The sequence below is a fragment of the Rhipicephalus microplus genome, chromosome 3 (assembly GCF_043290135.1).
Source record: "Rhipicephalus microplus isolate Deutch F79 chromosome 3, USDA_Rmic, whole genome shotgun sequence".
In the NCBI taxonomy this organism is placed as follows: domain Eukaryota; kingdom Metazoa; phylum Arthropoda; class Arachnida; order Ixodida; family Ixodidae; genus Rhipicephalus; species Rhipicephalus microplus.
In genome coordinates, this window is record NC_134702.1 from 266071075 (window position 1) to 266089829 (window position 18755).

Sequence of the window (18755 nt, forward strand, 5' to 3'; positions counted from 1 at the left end):
GAAACCTGGAGACTTACAAAGAGGGTTCAGCTTAAATTGAGGACGACGCAGCGAGCAATGGAAAGAAAAATGGTAGGTGTAACCTTAAGAGACAAGAAGAGAGCAGATTGGATTAAGGAACAAACGGGGGTTAAGGATATCATAGCTGAAATTAAGAAGAAGAAATGGACATGGGCAGGGCATGTAGCGCGTAGACAGGATAACCGCTGGTCATTAAGGGTAACTGACTGGGTTCCCAGAGAAGGGAAGCGGGTTAGGGGGAGACAGAAGGTTAGGTGGGCAGATGAGATTAAGAAGTTTGCGGGTATAAATTGGCAGCAGCAAGCACAGGACCGGGTTAACTGGCGGAACATGGGAGAGGCCTTTGTCCTGCAGTGGACGTAGTCAGGCTGATGATGATGATGATGATGATGATGATGATGATGACTTTGTTGCATTATTGTTGTACCTTCATCTTTAGTTAAAGCATCGGGACGATGCCTTTTTCAGAGGAGGGCAATGCCACGTTCCATTTCTCAAGTTTTGTTATCGCCCAAAACCCTACCCAATTCTCAGCGCAAAACGCGCGTGCAGTTTTCGAGAAGCTTCCGAACTTTAGTAGATTATTTCAATAAGATCACGCCCACTCAGCGAACTGTACAGATTGTTCTGGAACCTACGCCACCGCCAGCGATAACGCTAGAACATTCGTTGGCAAGAGTATAAATGCCGACGCACTTCGCCGCTTGTGAGTAGTTGATCGACGGCCGATGCTCCATTCGCCGCTATCAGTCCAAGACTGCTACTGTAATAAGACTTTCCGTTTACTGGGTACAGGTTCGCCTAAATAAATAGTTAAATTCCAACACAAAGTCTCCTGTCTTCGGCCACGTCACGGCCCCGTGACAATATTCACAGTAGATCCGATGAAGATGTTTTTGTTTCAAACGACTCAATCTTGTTAGTTCTATAGTCCTAATGAAATGGGTTCCCAACTACAGTTGCACGCTCAAGTACTGGATGAATTAGTGCTTTGTATACAATCAGTTTAGTTTCTTGAAGCCTACTTGGACGGTGCACAGGAGATAACCCAGCTTTTGTAACGATTTATTACACATTGTTGGAATATGCTCGCTCCAGGATTGTCCATAAACAGAAGCCCTAGATACTTGTAGCTGTGTGTAATGCGTAACATAAAGCAGGAGAAGTGAAATACCTGGATCGCTGTTGCAGCTGCTGGAGTTTTCTGCTGGACTATCCAGTACCCTCTCTTCTTCCTCGACATCAAGGCACTGCAGAGAAGAGATTCGTATTGCACCATAATGGCCTAGGCACACAGTACGAAGCCATTTGTTCAATACTGCTCTGAATGCCGATCAACACACAGACTTTGTGCTACTCATTTTATAAATCACTGCTTACAGCGTCCACGTATATATGTTGTTTTTCACATTCTTTTACCACTTTTGTAGTTCATTCTTGTACTAGTGTTATGTTATTTCTTATGAAATGCCTCTCGTAAGACTGCTGAGAATTATATTACAGTTAAACCTGCTGATAACTAACCTCCATATAATGATTTCCTCGATATAACGAAGTTAACCTTCGTCTATTCACGTGACGTGATACCAAATTTAGTATAAGTGGAGCTAGCAAAACGGCCATGAGAATGCTATAAACGTGGTATGTTGTCTTGCTCTTACATGACATGCGTGTTAAGATTATTATGTTTGCACCAGTCATATAGTTGGTCATCCATTGACGTCACGTAACACCACATTTGGTATATGTGGAGCTAGCAAAACAGCCGCGAGTGCATCATGAAGGGCTCAATATACTCCAATGTAGCGATGACGCACGCACACGCTGGGCACAGCGACACGTTAGCAAAACGCGAGCACTCTATAGTCGGACGCCAGGCACGACCAGCATTCGTTGGCGCGGCCTGATGGCAAATGCGACATATGCATTTCGCGCCGATGCCATAATGTAACAATACTCTATGCCAATGCGTTCCCCAGACAACACTGCGTCTTCCTCTTTTCGTGATCGGGGGATGCCGGACGCGCTGAAACGCGCATGCGTCAAAGCGATGCAGCGCGGCGCGTGCCTTCGAGTAAATGGCCGGACCAGCGCTTGGCGTGGCAACGCCGGCGAGCACGCGCACCGCGTCATGTCGGCATGTATTAGTGCCTTGACTGTGGCATGTAGTCGTGTTCTCGCATGAAACGCATTTCATATTATGTTTGAACCAGTCACACACCTTCGTCATCTATTGGCGTCACATGATATCAAATTTGGCATATGTTCAGCTAGCAAAACTGCCATAGCGCATCATGAGTGTGGCATTTAGTCTTGTTGTTACATGACATCAGTCACATGTACTTTCGTCATCAATTCACGACCCGTAATACCAAATTTGGTATATGTGAAGCTGGCGAAACACCCGCTAGCAGATCATTAGCGCGGCATGTAGTCATGTTTTTACATGACACGCATCTCATGATTACCTATCATGTTTGCACCAGTCATATATACCTTCGTCATCCAATTGTGTCCCGTAATACCAAGTTTGGTCTGAGTGAAGCTAGCAAAACAGCCGCCAGTGGATCATGAACGTGGCATGTAGTCATGTTGTTACATGACACACATTTCATGATTATCATGCTTGCACCAGTCGCATACCTTCGTCGTCCACTCACGTACCGTAATACAAAATTTGGTATATGTGACGCTAGCGAAATGGCCGCGAGCGCATCATGAGCGTGGCATGTAGTCATGTTGTTACATGACACGCATGTCATAATTTTCATGTTAGGGTCTTTCGCATGTGTTCGCCATGCAACCATGTCATGCCATACCAGTTTTGCAAACTGCCATGTGAACGAAACCTCCGCAAGAGCTGCAAGACCACGAAATGTAAATCATGGGACCACGAAATGTAAATTATGACATTCATGAAATACATGCCATGATTTTCATGTTATGACTAGTCAAATATTTTCTTTGGTCGTGTTATGCTATACCAAGTTTGGTATCGATACCATCATTGAAATCGCCAGGAGAGCTAAATGATAGATAGATAGATGACAGACAGACAGACAGACAGACAGACAGACAGACAGACAGACAGACAGACAGACAGACAGACAGATACGCGCAAAGTCGCTGAATTTCGCTAAGAAACGCTTCACAGTTAGAACTGGGACGCAGTTTTACCGTTTATGACCTATGCCTACGACACTGTGCTACAAGAGACGACCGGCGTAGCCCGCTTTATCTTCTCAACATCCGTGGGCCACGCACTTGCCTTGACACAATTCTGCCATTTTTTGGAGCAAGAAAAAAATTGGCAAATCCCACGTACATAGAGAATCGACGATATGCGAAGCATGAATGAAAAAGGTTGATATATCACTTTAAAATCAACTCAACGTTACGAGGCGGAGGTACATGATTTCCATGTCATGATTATCATGTTTGGACGTGTCATTCACCTTCGTCGTTTATTCATGTCCCGTAATACCAAATTTGCTATACATAGTGTGCACGTGCGTCATGCAGCGCCCCTTCGTCACTTCCGAAATGCACCACCGACATGCCCGGGTACCTACCGACTCAGTCGCCTACCGCTGCCGTGTTGTCTCCTCATGCTTGCGCCCATTTAGTTTTGGCTCACGATGCAAGTTTGAGGGCTGCTAGTGAGGCAAGTTGCTTTAGTTGGCCCGCGAAGAGGAAGCAGAGCTTCGGGGTGTTTCTTCGCCGAAAATTATTACCTAAAATTGAGAACGCACATTGAGTTTTTCCGAAAAGTACCAACGTGTTTGGCTGGCGCGGATTAACAAAAAAAAAACTACTTGAAGAAACTCGGTGACCGTTTGTGTCTTCAGGTGCAACCTCATTCCGAGTAAGTGCCATAGCCAAGCACTTACCTGCAAACAGACATAGCTTACCAAGATACTGTACATACAAACTTGTCCGCAACCACTGTGTGCACAATTAGCGTGTCAGGGAGGCGGTTAAAATTGTGATGGCGGTCGTGAAAAATTCAGGTATTGCACTGAAACAAACCGTGAAAATGGATGCGAAACAATATTACCTCACTTTAAAGTATAGCTGATCGGTTCAAGTTAAGGAGGGGGGAGAGCGAGGGATCAGGATTTTGAAAAATTGGTCGATGCATTCCCTAACACGCTCTCCGCCATTTTCAGAGACTCCACTGTGCATTAGCGTACAAAAAAGTAAAATACAAGGTGAAAAAGTATCAAAACATATGAGAAAAAAAATTGAAGACTGGCATTACCGCGGCACACACCACGCGAAGTCTCTATCGGCCTCGCATAATATTTTCCTCGGCTGTTTCCACAAACTTCAATCAAAGATGCTCAACAACAGCACTGTTTAAAATACTTGGAGGGGAGGTGGCGCTGCTACATCGGTGGCGTGGGCCGCAACATTATACTAATATTGGATCTCTTGTAAGCTTGCCTAGCTCAGCACGACACGTTTTCGAAGGGAGCTGCTGCACTTCGCTCATCCATTCTTAAAATTGCGGCTCGGGAGACTTTGGGCTTTCACTTGTTCTTGCGCCATGCAATTCGTAGTGTTTGTAGTGAAAGAGGGATACCGGGCCCTCGTAGGTCGGGGCGGGCAGCCGGTGTACGGGGTAGGAGGTATACGTGTCGTACATATTGATTTTCTGTTCTTGTATCAAGTGAACAAACGAGGCCTTCTTGATCCGATGAGCTCGTTAAAGTACGTCAACAAAAAACCACATTGCTTCCCTTCCAACATCGTATACAGCAACAGATTACAAGCCCCCAACAAACCGCACTGCAGCACGCGCACTGCCGTAGTTACCCGGGCATGGCGGGAGAGGGCGACAATAGCCGAAGTGACATCACATGAACACTATGTATATGTAAAACTAGCGAAACAGCCGCAAGCACGCTATGAGCGTAGCATGTAGTCATGCTTTACACGACATGCATGCCATAATTATCATGTTTAGGCGCCTGATTTACCTACGTCGTCTATTCAAGTCACGTGATACCAAACTTGGTTTATGTGGAGCTAGCGAAACGGCCGCGAGCGCATCACGAAGGGCTCAATATACTCCAACGTAACGTTGACGCACGCGCACGCTCGGCGCAGCGACGCTACGCGAGCATAACGCGAGCACTCAATACTCTGACTCGATGGCAGGCGCGACCGGCGCGGCCAGCATCTGTCGACGTGGCCTGACGGCAACCGGGGCGGATTTGAACATGCTGCTTTCCGCGCCCACTACCCAGACAGCACTGCGGCTACATCTCTTCGTGATGGAGGTAGGCCGGGCGCGCTCAAACGCACAATCGTAAAAGCACCGCAGCGCGGCGCGCACGTGACACGACGAAAATTGCGCACGCGTATCGTGTCAAGTTGAAGTGTATTTGTGCCTTGAGTGTGGTATGTAGTCATGTTCTCACATGACAGTCATCTCATGATAATTATGTTTACACCAGTAACATACCTTCGTCATTCATTCACATGACGTAATACCAAATTTGGCATATATGACGCCAGCGTAACAGACCCGAGCGCATCATGAGGGTGGCGTGTAGTCGTGTTGTCACATGATGCGCTTATCATCATTATCATCTTTGGACGTGTCATTTACCTATGTCGTCCGCATCACATAATACCGAATTTGGTACATTTGAAGCTAGCGAAACGGCCACGAGCGCATCAAGAGCGTAGTATGTAGTCATATTATCGCATGATACGCATCTCATGATTACCATGTTTGCATCAGTCACATATATCTTCGTCACCCATTCACGCCCCGTAATACCAAATTTGGTATATGTGAAGCTGGCGAAACGACCGCGAGCGTAACATGAGTGCGGCATGTAGTCATGTTTTTACATGACACTCATCTCATGATTATCATGTTTGCATTAGTCACATATACTTTCATCGTCCATTCACGTCCCGTAATACCAAATTGGGTATATGCAAAGCTAGCGAAACGGCCGCGAGCGCATCATGAGCGTGGAATGTAGTCATGTTGTTACATGACACCCATGTCATGGTTTTCATGTTAGGGTCTGTCGCTTGTATTCACCATGCAGTCATGTTATACCATACTATTTTTGCAACATGTCATGCGAACGAAGCCACCACAAGAGCAGCGAGACCATGAAATGTAAATCACGACAATGACATACATATGGTGATTTTCATATTATTACTAGTGAGTTATGTTCGTCATATAGTCATGTAATGTCATACTAAGTTTGGTATCGATACCATTATCAAAACGACCAGGAGAGCGAAAAGTTGTAAGCGGCTAGATAGAAAGATAGAAACGTGCGGCGGCTGCATTTCCGATGGAGGCGGAAATGTAGGCCCGTGTGGTCAGAATTGGGTGCACGTTAAAGAACCCCAGGTGGTCTAACTTTCCGGAGCCCTCCACTACGGCGTCTCTCATAATCATATGGTGGTTTTGGGACGTTAAACCCTACATACCAAATCAGAAAGATAGAAACGCTCTAAGTCACCGAAGTTCGCTAAGAAATGCTTCGCATTTAGAAAACACAAAAGCCACCCGCGTCCAGCGCCCAGCTTGTCACGATGCTCTGAGGTGCGCTTATCTACCGCGCGTGCTTTGCCCCGCGAGTGGGGGGGGGGGGGGGGGAGGGCAGATCCTTGTGCACGCACTCTTATTTTTTGGTATATAGAGAGTCGCGTACCTTTCGACTTTGACCAGAACGATTGCGTTTAGTTGCCAGGCGCACAAAGATCACTTCGCTCGCTGGACAGGCGCCGTTTGCGAAAAGAGTGTGCTTTTCAAACACCGCGAAGTAACAACTGGGACAATTGCTAGTTCGCACTGATATCTATACCTGTGATTACATTTCGTGCGTAGTTTTTATTTAAACACAAGTTAAGTGTCGAGCGGTAAACGTTGTTAGTTCGCTCTCGTCCTATGTTCTTTTTGTCCATCTTTTGTTCCTGAGCAGCGCGCTGCACGTGTCGATCTGCTTGCCAGTCTCAGCATTACGTACCAAGTTGCTGCGATCGCAATTATTGCTTCGTCCTTGCGGCGAAACTATGACTTTTCTTTTATTAACTTCGGACAACCGTGTCCTAACTACCGAGTGAATGTCAGATTAGACGCTGATGGAAACTCTTCGAAACCACGGTGACGACGGATCTTCGGAGGTCGACTTGTCATGCACTTCCGTCTAGCGCCGTGCCGCCAGTTACGCAGGCTGATAGCTTTCGCAATTACCCGATTAGTTCTGGCAACACGACGGTGCATTAAATGCAACGCAATGAACGCGATAGCAAACAAAGTGAATGGTATAAGAAGTAAGGCTGGCAGCAAACTCTTTAGAGACCGGTATCGCGGAGCTCCTACAAAACGCTGCTGTGGGCAAATTCGGTCGCTCTATGCATGGAGAAATGCTCTTTTCACAAAGTCCCTTCGCGTCGAAACAGCACTGATACTCGTCAAGATAGCCAGCGCACCAGATCTCACGACCGTCCTTAAAATGCAAGCTCATTATTGCTACTCGAGCGAACTCCACCCCCTCTCAGCGTTGTTTCATGCTTATTCAAGACGAGTGGTTTACTTTCTATTTGAGCATTCGATGACAGTTCTACCACGCGGGAGATGTTACCTTATGCACTTTCCAGGCGATAGAGATAGGCTGACTCATTTGATATCTCCTTTAGCAGTGCTCGCGTGTTTCTACCCGCTAGTGAAAGTTGCGATGCGCGAGGGTATGTTATCAATTTGGACTTGTTATGGATGTGACGTCCCCGCAAACACGAACTAAGCCCCAGCCCTTTCAAGATGTTTACGCTAATTTCTCGAACCCACGCATCGAAAAAAAGGAAAAGAAAACCTTCGGGGTAACAAATGTGCATTGCGAAATGGAGTACCTGGAAGGATTCTGTCGACTGTTCTCGCGGGCCTCCCCCCACGCAAACACGAGGACCGGGTGGCGCCTTGTTGTCTACAGACAGTGTGACAGTGTACGGTGGCAATACTCTACGCGCACCCTTCAGATTTGTGGGTGGGGAAGCAGCAGAGTACCTTTTTTTGGCTCGGTGAATGCGACCCTGCTGCAGCGCCTGTGTCGCGCCCGGCCTGACTTTCCGTCAGCCTCCGTGGCTCCAGGGCTCATTACTGCGTTATGCGCGGATGGCCACCCGCGGCGTTGAACGACGAAGAAGCGGCGCCTGCGGAGAATTTCGCGGGAGAGACCGAGTTGCTTGGAGGCGTTGGGACTCGATCTGGACATCGGGTCATAGGGTACCAGAAACCGGGGCAATTGGTTCGGCCGAAAACACTTCGGCACAACACTGCAAACTTCGAATTTTGGCCATTACAGACGACGCACATTGTCGGAGCATTGGGACCATTGTTCGCCCACAATTCACGTGTATTCGGAAAGCTCGCCCATCTCTCTCTCTGTGGCTTGGCGTCTCTCATAATCATATGGTGGTTTTGAAACGTTAAACCCCACATATCAATCAATCAATGAATCAATCTCTCTGTGGCTTGAGTTTGTACATTGTTAGTTGCTCTGCTTTGCTTGGAAGAGGGTTTTCCACTGGTGTGGGCCGCGGGGGTGACCTTAGAAGCTGACACACACCGACTGACAGAGAAATGTGTCGTTTCAACAGTGGCAATGGGTTGGGTGCCATGGAGGGGCGGAGTCGGGTTCTACAAAAAGGGACTGCGGAACGGCGATTGAGAGATGCGATGCGATGAGCTCCAGATGGAAGAGAGACGGAATGGAAAAGGATGATAACGGTGTGAGGAGATAGCAATGAGAGTCCATGAGATGATGACTGAGGCAGAGATGATATGACGAGGAATGAAAGTTAGAGAAGGGAAACGAGGAAGCGAGTGATTGCGGGACGTTATGAAAGAAAATTAAGATGGAAATCACTGAGAGAGACAACGGAGACGACGAAGACGATGAAGACTGACAACACGGACCATTAATGAGACGAATTTTACGCACCCTATTTAGACGAGCTTTGCAGGCAGGGAAGCGGCGCGTTGAGACATTGCGCGGTTTTATTCATTTATAACTTCATCATTTGTGTTGTCGTGTGTTTTTTATATGCATACACTTGTATGTTGCAGTTACTTTCTTTATGTGCCTGCCATGTGTTCAACGTCGCAAGTGTCTAAATCATGTGTTATAATTTTGTGTAGTGGTTGATGTACGCGGGTATACGGTGTTTGCAGTTAGTTATAAATTAAATGAATCAGTAAACAGGAACAGGTCATAGCGTCTCTTACTTTCCGGCCCCAGTACGAATCCCTGTATGTGGGAAGCGATTGAGACACATAGCCAAGAGAGAACCGGATAGACAAGGGGTTGAGTGGCCTTCCCTCTCTTTGGTAATCGGTGGCGTAGCGGGGGACGTCTCAAGTGGTGGCAGCGGTGGGATAACTGCTGGGGCAACGGTGCGAGATTTCACCCTCATACTAGGGAAGGAGAGGCGGCAAAATGAACGAGCAGACTACCCAGATGACCGACAGAGACGACCCACTAGAAACTAGCGCGTTAATGTTAGCGAGCATGGTTCCATCGTTTACGGGAGGTGACACGGATGCGGATATTAGGGACTTCTTGAAATTTTGGAGCAGGTTGGTCCCTTGGGTGGATGGCGGGATAGTGAGCTGGTCTGCATAGCACGATGCAAGATTGTAGGCGCGGCGCACGATTTTGCGTGGTGGGATGATGGCGTCACTGCGGCTGTAACTTTTTCTGAGTTCAAATATTTGGCCCTCAAGAGGCTCAATACAGAGCCACTTATCTTCAAAATGGAAAGGTTTTTAAACGAGAGGCAGAAGGCAGATGAGGAGGTGAGGTCATTTGCGAGTCGCTTGCGCATGCTCGGGACCGCCAGCCTGGCAAGCTCCGATAGTCAGGATCCGGTGAAAGCTTCACTGCGCCGCGAAATTCTAGCCGAACAATCGATCTCGCAATTTTTATTAGGCCTGAGGGATCCAGTCCGCAGATTTGTTCTCCCTCGGGACCCGAAAATGTTTGATGAGGCCATTGCCATAGCGGTCAAGGAGGAAGAGAATGAGAAAGTGTCGTGGAGCCATACGTTACCTTTCGATACGAGAGAACACGGATGTTCATGAGATGCATAGCTGCCTTGACCACCTCGAAAATTTGTGGAGAGCTTGGTAGTACGCAATAAGGTGAAACAGAATTGGCAGGAATTCCCGAAGCAACTCCCTTATCCCGGCGGGTGCTATAACTGTGGCAGGTTTGGTCACATTTGGCGAGAATGCCACCGGTACCGACGACGAAAGTGGAATTGGACGGGTGGCAGCCGCATTCACAAAGACATGGAGATGGTGACAAAATTCGAATCTGGAAACCTAGACGCAACTCCTCCTCATGACGTTGACGCGCAGAGGACAATCGCGGTCGTAAATATTCACGAGGAATAAGCTCCGTAAAAACGAGTTGCGGTTCACCGTGCGCGGATGTGGTTAATGTAATTTCCGTGATCGAGGAGGATGTTCCGCCATTGAGTGAGTGTGTGTTTGAGGGGAACACTGGCACGCCAGTGCCACTGGATGAAACAAAAGCTGTTGAGGTTGCTAGAGCAGATACAGATGGTTTAGCTGCGGTTTCAACCTCGAAGATCCCACGAGACGATGAGGCATTACCAGTAGGAGTAGCAGATATGGAGTTGTATGAGAACGGGTTCTCTGAGGATGCAGTTGTCGGAGTCTTGGTCGACACGGCGGTAGATCGAACGTTAGGGAGAGTAGTAGAGATTGAATAATGCCTAGATCGCAACGGGGTCACTCCCGTGGGGCCAAAGGGTATCTACAGCACACTCGATGTACACCGCACCAAACCCGGGCACGCGCAGCATTGGTCTGATAAGATAGCTTCGCACATGCCGCACTCTGCGACTAATTTGAGTAGGTGGAAGTTCGGACCATCCAACAAGGGTCCGGGACTCGTAGTCGGGGAAGAGGTCTACATACGGGTAGATGCTGAGCGCTCGAGGATCGGCTAGGGTCATACGATTACGCAATGTTGTATGCCATTTTATGTTCTATGATTTCTGCTCGGTCATTGTGCTTGTTACATTAGTGTAAACCTTGTGTCGAAGTTAAAGTTTTTTATTTTTTTGCTTTGCTTTGTAACTTGTTTTATTTTGTTTATTGTGTTTTGAAATGAGGCAGGTAGTTCACTCGGTTATTATGGCTTTGTGTTGCATGAGGTATCTGATGTTGATCACTGAGTCAGTGGTACCACCTGGGACCGATTAACACCTAATGATGAGAAGAACATAGAGTCAGTGAATGTGAGGTTACCTAGACCTTGCCACGTGTCGCAGACAGGGTGCGAGGAAGACTGGTCTTGGAAACGGTAAGGTTTAGATAGACATAATATGTGACTGGCATCTGTGGCCCAAACTAGGCCGATTATGCGAGGTGGTTGGTCGAGATTCTTCAATAGACGCTGCACAACAGTTAATGAGATGAGACAAGTAAAAATAACAGACAAGCTACGGCGTTTTTTCTACACAATAGTGTCGTGCCTCGAGAAGAGGCGGGGAGGGCCGGCTTGTGGGAAGAGATGAAGCAGCCATGGTATTGACGAGGCGAGGTGAAAGTTCAAATTGAAAAGGGGTCACAGCGTTTCCCCGCACGAATGTGTCGCACCTCGTTAGGAGGCAGGGAGCGTCGTGATCGGTATTGATGTACAACGCCCAATGTCACAGCTGCATAGGACAGCATATACGCTACTTTCTCAACCCATCCGAAGATGCAATTCACGTTGAAGGTCCCTTTCCCTCACCGACAGGTGCAGCATAGGCCGGGCAGGAGATGGTACGCGAGGGTAATTCAGTGTTGCTGCCTGTATAACCCATGTTCTCCCGCCTTCCCGCTTTTCGTTCGATGTGAGATGTTCGATAAGATCCTAAAATTTTTGTGCATGTGTGGAATGGAAACGTATTCAAATGTGTGTATCATCTGTTCGATCATGCCCAGTAGGAAAACTGCAGGCAAAGTGTGTGATGTGCTTGCATGGTAGTGAACCTTCAGCACACATGACTGAACGTTGCGTGCCAAACCACTCGACGAGCAACTGTGACCAGTGTCCGCCTTTTTTTCAAGCGTTATCCAAGAGTTTCTGAGGTGATACTCAAAATTTCATGTGTGTTGTGCGCAGTAGAAACACGGAATCAAACTGCTTCGTGGTGGGTGATGATTCAGCGACAATCACAGATTGCTTCCTATCGGCGACGCACTGCCGCCAGGGCTGAATCACAAGTGTACTGTGTTCGCATGCCTTATTCCAATGACTGCGCCACCCAAAGGCGCTATGCGCCCGCATTTCTCGTGTTTGAATTTCCCCGCTGGGAAAATTCTTCTGCAAGATGAAGGAATTGGGACGTCTCCGCAAACACCGACTGATGCTTAGCCCTTTCAAGATGTTTACGTTCATTTCTTAAACCCATGCATTGAAAAAAAAAGAAAAAGAAAACCTTCGGGGTAACGAATGTGCAATCCGGAGTGGAGTATCTGGAAGGATTCTGTCGACTGTTCTCACGGGCCCCCCACGCAAACACGAGGATCGGGTGGCGCCTTGTTGTCTACAGACAGTGTGACAGTGTACAGTGGCAATATTCCGCGCGCACCCTTCAGATTCGTGGCATGGGGGAGCAGCAGAGCACCTTTTGTTGGTTCGGTGAATGCGACCCTGCTGCAGCGCCTGTGTCGGGCCCGGCCTGTCTTTTCGTCAGCATCCGTGGCCCAAGGGCTCATTACTGCGTTATGCGCGGATGGCCACCCGCGGCGTTGAACGACGAAGAAGCAGCAGCTGCGGAGAATTTCGCAGGAGACAGAGTTGCTTGGAGGCGTTGGGACTCGATCTGGACATCGGGTCATCGGGTACCAGAAACAGGGGCAATTGGTTCGGCCGAAAACAATTTGGCACAACACTGCAAATTTCGGGAGTTGGCCATTACAGACGACGCACTTTGTCGGAGCATTGGGACCATTGTTCGCCCATAATTCACACGTCTTCGGACAGCTCGCCCATCTCTCTCTCTCTGAGGCTTGAGTTTGCACATAGTTACTTGCTCGGGTTTGCTTGAAGAGGGTTTTCCACTGGAAGATTTAGCCCTAAATACACTATGTTTGCTCTTGCCCTACTATGACCAGTGAATAATACGAGATGGTGTGCCGCTATCTCCTATTCAGTCTCACTGAGACTACTACGGAGGATTTCCTTTCTCTTACTATGAAAGATACCATCCCGAAATACATTGTTTGCTCTTGCATTCCTCTGACCAGTGAACACTACGTAATGCTGTGTCCCTATCTGCCATTCGGTCTCACAGCGAACACTGCAGAGGACTTTCCCTCTCCTGCAATGAAAAATACCATTTCTAAATACGCTGTATTTGCCCTTTCTTTCCTGTGAGTAGGGAACAATACGAGATGGTTCGCCGCTATCCCCTATTCGGTCTCACTGCATCAAAACCGGACGACTTCTCACCTGCGACGAAAGATACCATCCCTAAATACACTATGTTTGCTCTTTCCCTCCTCTGACAAGTAAACAATATGGAATGGTGTGCTACTGACTGCAATTCAGACTCACTGCGTCTACTGCGCAAAACTTCCTCTATCCTGCAATGGAAGATATCATCCCTAAATAAACTATGTTCGCTCTTGCCCTCCACTGACCAGTGAATAGTACGAGATGGTGTGCCGCTATCTCCTATTCAGTGTGGAGGCAGTCTAACTGTGTCCAACGGCTTACGAGCTTCGCTTTCACGTTATACAGGTTGGTGAAACCTATTCTTTATATGCTAAGAAGACAAGTAACCGTTTTTTACTGCTGCTTCCACGCCCATAGGTGTTGTACGTCTTGTTTCGAGCGTGTACTGACGCCCTTTTCTCGCTACTCTTGTGTTGCGGTGTTGTTGAAGCGAACCCAGGGCCTCCAAAAAAGACCCCTGGGCCACTATATGAAGTCGAGAACAGCACAGCCTCTTCTGATGCGCGTCATAAAGAATCATGGCAATGCTTTTTAAGATAAGTGCCCTCTGTGATTCATCTGCCATTGAGCAGTTCAATTTGGAAACGGTGATAGACGAGGTGAAAGCCAACCACAACTTGTGGTGAGCAAATTATGCGAGATTTAAAAGCGACTTTCGACTGTTGAACTGCAGACTAACTCAGTTGCTGACATGGAGAAAGAATTACAGGTCACGAATGAAGCAATCGACAGCATCACTTAAACAAATGACGCGTTCGTTTCCCGTCTAAACGACCCCGAGGACAGAGCCCGAAGGTGCAACTTAGTGTTTTTTGGTATGCGTGATAAAAATGAGACCTGGCAAGCGACTGAAGAGGCACGTACCAACTTGCTCTCTAGTAGCCTAGGCACCGAGTTTGACCCGAATGCAGTAGAAAGAAGCCCATTGTTTAGGTGGTTTATACATACGCGAGAAAACTCGACTAGTGATAGTAAAATTTGCAAGCCTTAATATAAAATAACTTCTGCTGGAACGTCGATTTAAGTTGAGAAGTCATAACGTCTCTGTATCGGAGGACTACTGTCAGGCCACAAGAACAGCGTGCAAGATGCTGCACAATTTTGCAAAATCATTGCCTGGCCAACCCGCTTTTCAGCTTCGTTACGACAAGCTCGTTGTTAATTACACAAACTATTCTTATGATGCTTCCGCGGGCATTGTTCACGAGACTACTGCGCATTTTCGAAGTATTGGTAGCAGATTACGCGTCGAAAATGGGGTGCACTTGACTTCCGATCACAGCCATGACCTTAACGCACGTTCATTGCCTGATACCGCGCTTTTGTCACGTGCGTGGACATCTAATGTCTCCTCATACGAATCAGCAAGAGGAAGTGGCAGTATTATTATCAAAAGTGACGCTTTTGACGCTATTATCGATTCTTGCGAAGCCGACGTGATTGCCATGACCGAGACTTGGTTGAATGCTCAAGCATGTGATAACAAAAGTTTTTCTAATTCCAAATCGTTGAACATTTACCTCCGCGATAGAGATACAAGACAAGGTGGTGGTACTTTGCTTGCCATTTCAAAGCATTTTAAGTCATTTCTTATAAACGTGACGTCTACATTGGAAGTGATATGGTGCGGCGTGATTGGGAATAATAAAAAGCTTGTTCTTTGCAAGTGTGACCGCCCTCCACATACAGACATCAGCTTTGTTCAAGAGTTTCACGATAACAATAATGAAATTACAATGCAGTACCCATCTTCTTCGAAAACTATTCTCGGCGGCTTCAACTATCCTACCATAATGTGGGCGTCATCGTTACTTGAAGTCGTACCATTTTTTTCAAATGGCCACTGCTTTCTTGACACTTGCAACCTGTTTGATTTTATGCAGATGGTGACTAACCCAACTCGTGTCACCAGTTCTTCATCGCACATTCTTGACTTGATTCTTACAACAATACCCGAGAACATTAATGCACGAAACTCAATTCCTGGTCTGTGCGATCACTGTCTGCTACATTTTTACATGCGCAACAGCATGCCAACTGCTACTAAGAAACGCAAGGTTATCTATAACTACAATGCTGCAAACTTTGAGGCAATGAACCACGAACTCTCTCTATTTTACGACGCTTATCTAGATTTCTTTGATAATAGAACCGTGCAGGAAAAGTGGGATCTGTTTGTTAACAAAATCTATGAACTTACTCGCACCTTTGTTTCCTTAAAGTTTTCTAAAGTTTTGTATTTGTTTTGTGTATTGTACCTGTGAGCTCTTGCTCACCCTGGTACAATAAAAACTTAAAGCGACTTTCTAAGAAAAAGAAACGCTTGTTTCATGCTGCGAAACTCAAGAGTACGGAGGAAAGCTGGGGCACCTAGGACAGAGCTGCACGAGTTTACTCGTCAGCAATTTCGGATGCTAAGGCTAACTTTCTAACTCTCTGCTATCAATGCTTGTTAGCAACCCTAGAAAGTTTTGGAAAACCATTACAAATACCAACGACAGTGAAATTGTACTTGTTGACTCGGACGGCCTTGCCGTGTCTTCCAAGATGTGTGCAGCATGTCTGAACGAAAGTTTTGTCCGGAACATTTCAGTATCGTCCACTTCTGCTAGCGTCTCTTTACCAGCGCGCAACTATCCATCAACGTCTGTTCTAGTGACTGAGGCTCATGGAATTGTAAAAGTAATTGAATCACTCAAAGTGTCTTCTGCTTGTGGCGTGGACAGTATGAACGCAAGAATCCTTAAGGGGAGATGCGGAAAACATGAGTTTTTCAAAATTACAGATTTTTTATTTTCGCCTGTTTTGCTAAGATTAGTACCTCTACAGTTATGAAAAAAATAATACAGGTCGAGACATAACTGGAAATGCTTTAAAATTGCATCCAAAGAGCACAAGGTGCCTGTGAAAAGGTCGAAGTTCGCAATCTTCGAGCACCTTGCCGCCGATAATGCGCCGCCGCTCGCCATTGTTGATCGCATGAGTCAAAGAGTCGAGCCTCACTCTTCAAATACCAACAGTTTCTCTCGCTGCTGCGGCACAAGGAATAGTAAAAAGCACTCTTCTGCGTGTTTTTTTAGCACCGCGACTGGCTTATCACTTGGTACGAATCGGGGACCGCCATTGGCCGCTGCGCGCCTGTATGTGCTGTAACACCTATTTGCGGGGTTCATGTCTTGTCGAGCAGCACAGCTGAACAATGCTTTTCTCGTGTGATTATCTCCGTAATGAATGAAAAAAAAGCATCGTGCTCAAGGGAGAGCCATTGTGCGGCGCGCTCTGTAGGAATAGGCTACGAGCAGCTGGTCCGATTTGCGGCAGTTGTTGGCTTGCAAAAGCCAATGCATCAAAAGTCCTCGACACCCGTCAGCCGGAAAGTTTGTGATGCGGCAATAGATGACGTCAGCGCCAATATTGAGAGGTAGTAAGAGCTCGCTGTGAGCGAACTTAGCAAGGAGGACATTACCATTATGTACGACGGTATGTGGCTCAAGCATGGCTGCAAAATGGCATTACACTGGAGTTAGTTCGGGTTTCACAGTCCTGTCAAACTTCTACCTAGCTTGCAGTTGGCACAAGGCTCTGCCAGATGGAGTGGATGTTTGGCAAGCGTTTCATGGCCCTGTCTGTGAGCGAAATGTCTTTGAAGAGTCGGCTCGAAAAAGCAGAGAGGGACAAACTTGTGGTGCTGGCGTATTTTAGTCGCAGTGGCCACTACAAGAAGAATTGTTCCTTTTTGGTGTGCGAAATTCATCTGATTTATTGATATCTTTCAAAACTAAAAACTCAATTTTAACTTTGAAACTCGTTTTTCTCAAAGCACAAATTTTGCCATTTTTTCTAATGTGCCCTCTCTTTTTTTGGGCACTTCTAGCGCTCGGATTCACATAGAATTTTGCCGAAAATGTTTCCAAAGTATGACAAAATTCGATGTATTTTTAGATAGTTTAACTTTTAATAATTTATTGTATATTAAAAAATTGTATGTATACCTCCACTAGGGTAGGTAAATTATGAACTTTCTATGTCTATTTTTCACGCGTATCACATATTTTGTATGTGCTTCCTAATTAGTTATTTGCACTCTGCAGTTCAATTGAAGCATTATGAGCCATGAATGATAAAAAATTACAGAAGTTAAGGGATGAAAAGAGGGGGGGGGGGGCAAAAGGGTTAAGGTTTTCAGTTTGTCATGTTGCAGAGCTAAAGTTGTGTAAATTGCGAGAAAGGTAATTGTGTGTTTGAAATCGGCATAAAAAGTTCCATAAACAGCTCAAGTTTCATTGCTCTAGGGTGGATATTAAAAAAAGTGTCTTCGAGTAGCATCTCCCCTTAAAGAAACTAAACATGCCTCATCTATGTTCTTGTGTAAAATATTCCTAACGTCTTTCAATAAAGGTGTGGTGCCACGCGTTTGGAAAGGGGCGAAGGTAGTTCCGCTACACAAGTCAGGAAACAAGCATTCTGTCAATAATTACCGACCTATTTCACTTACTTCTATACCATGCGAACGTTTGGAGAACGTAATCTTCTCTACCTTGGTAACCTTTTTAGAATTAAATTCGTTCTTTAGCAGGTCACTGCATAAATTTAAGAAGCCATTCTCATGTGAAACGCAGTTGCTTTGTTTTACCCATTCGTTACATAACATTCTAGATTGAAGTTCACTGGTCGACTGCATTTTCTTAAGATTATTCGAAGGCTTTTAACAAGATTAATATTCACCTACTACTATATAAGCTTAGGACCCTTGATATTTATGGCGGCATTCGTGATTGGATAGAGTTTTTCTTAATTATTCGCTCACAATTTCTTGTTATTAACAACTGCATGTCACCCTCTTCTCCCGTTACTTCTGGTGTGCCCCAGGGTTATGTGTTGGGCCCTTCTTTATTCCTTATTTATATTCGATTTACCAGATGTTGTAACTTCTTCGATTCACCTTTTTGCAGACGACTGCGTTTTTTACATAAAAATTTCTTCAAACTATGACATTAGTTCTTCTGAAAGTGACATTAACAATATTGCCCGCTGGTGTAGAACTTGGAACATAGATCCAACACAAAAAAATGTAAAGTTTCAAGAATCTCACGAACTACCAGAGCCCCTGCTAACTACATCTTAAATGACGCAGATCTACCGAGTTGCTTGGAGGCGTTGGGACTCTATATGGACATCGGGTCCTCGGGTACCAGAAACCAGGGCAATAGGTTCGGC

General features: G+C 46.3%; 1 protein-coding gene across 2 annotated transcripts in view; it reads right to left on the minus strand.

Annotated features, from left to right (window-relative positions):
* LOC142804251 (uncharacterized) overlaps positions 1 to 18755 on the minus strand; it is a 168842-nt gene that overhangs the window by 93138 nt on the left and 56949 nt on the right. For both annotated transcript variants that reach the window (XM_075890992.1, XM_075890991.1), the window contains exon 2: positions 1196 to 1271. In XM_075890992.1, the coding sequence (XP_075747107.1) occupies positions 1196 to 1271 (76 nt within the window). The remainder of the gene's footprint in view (positions 1 to 1195; positions 1272 to 18755) is intronic.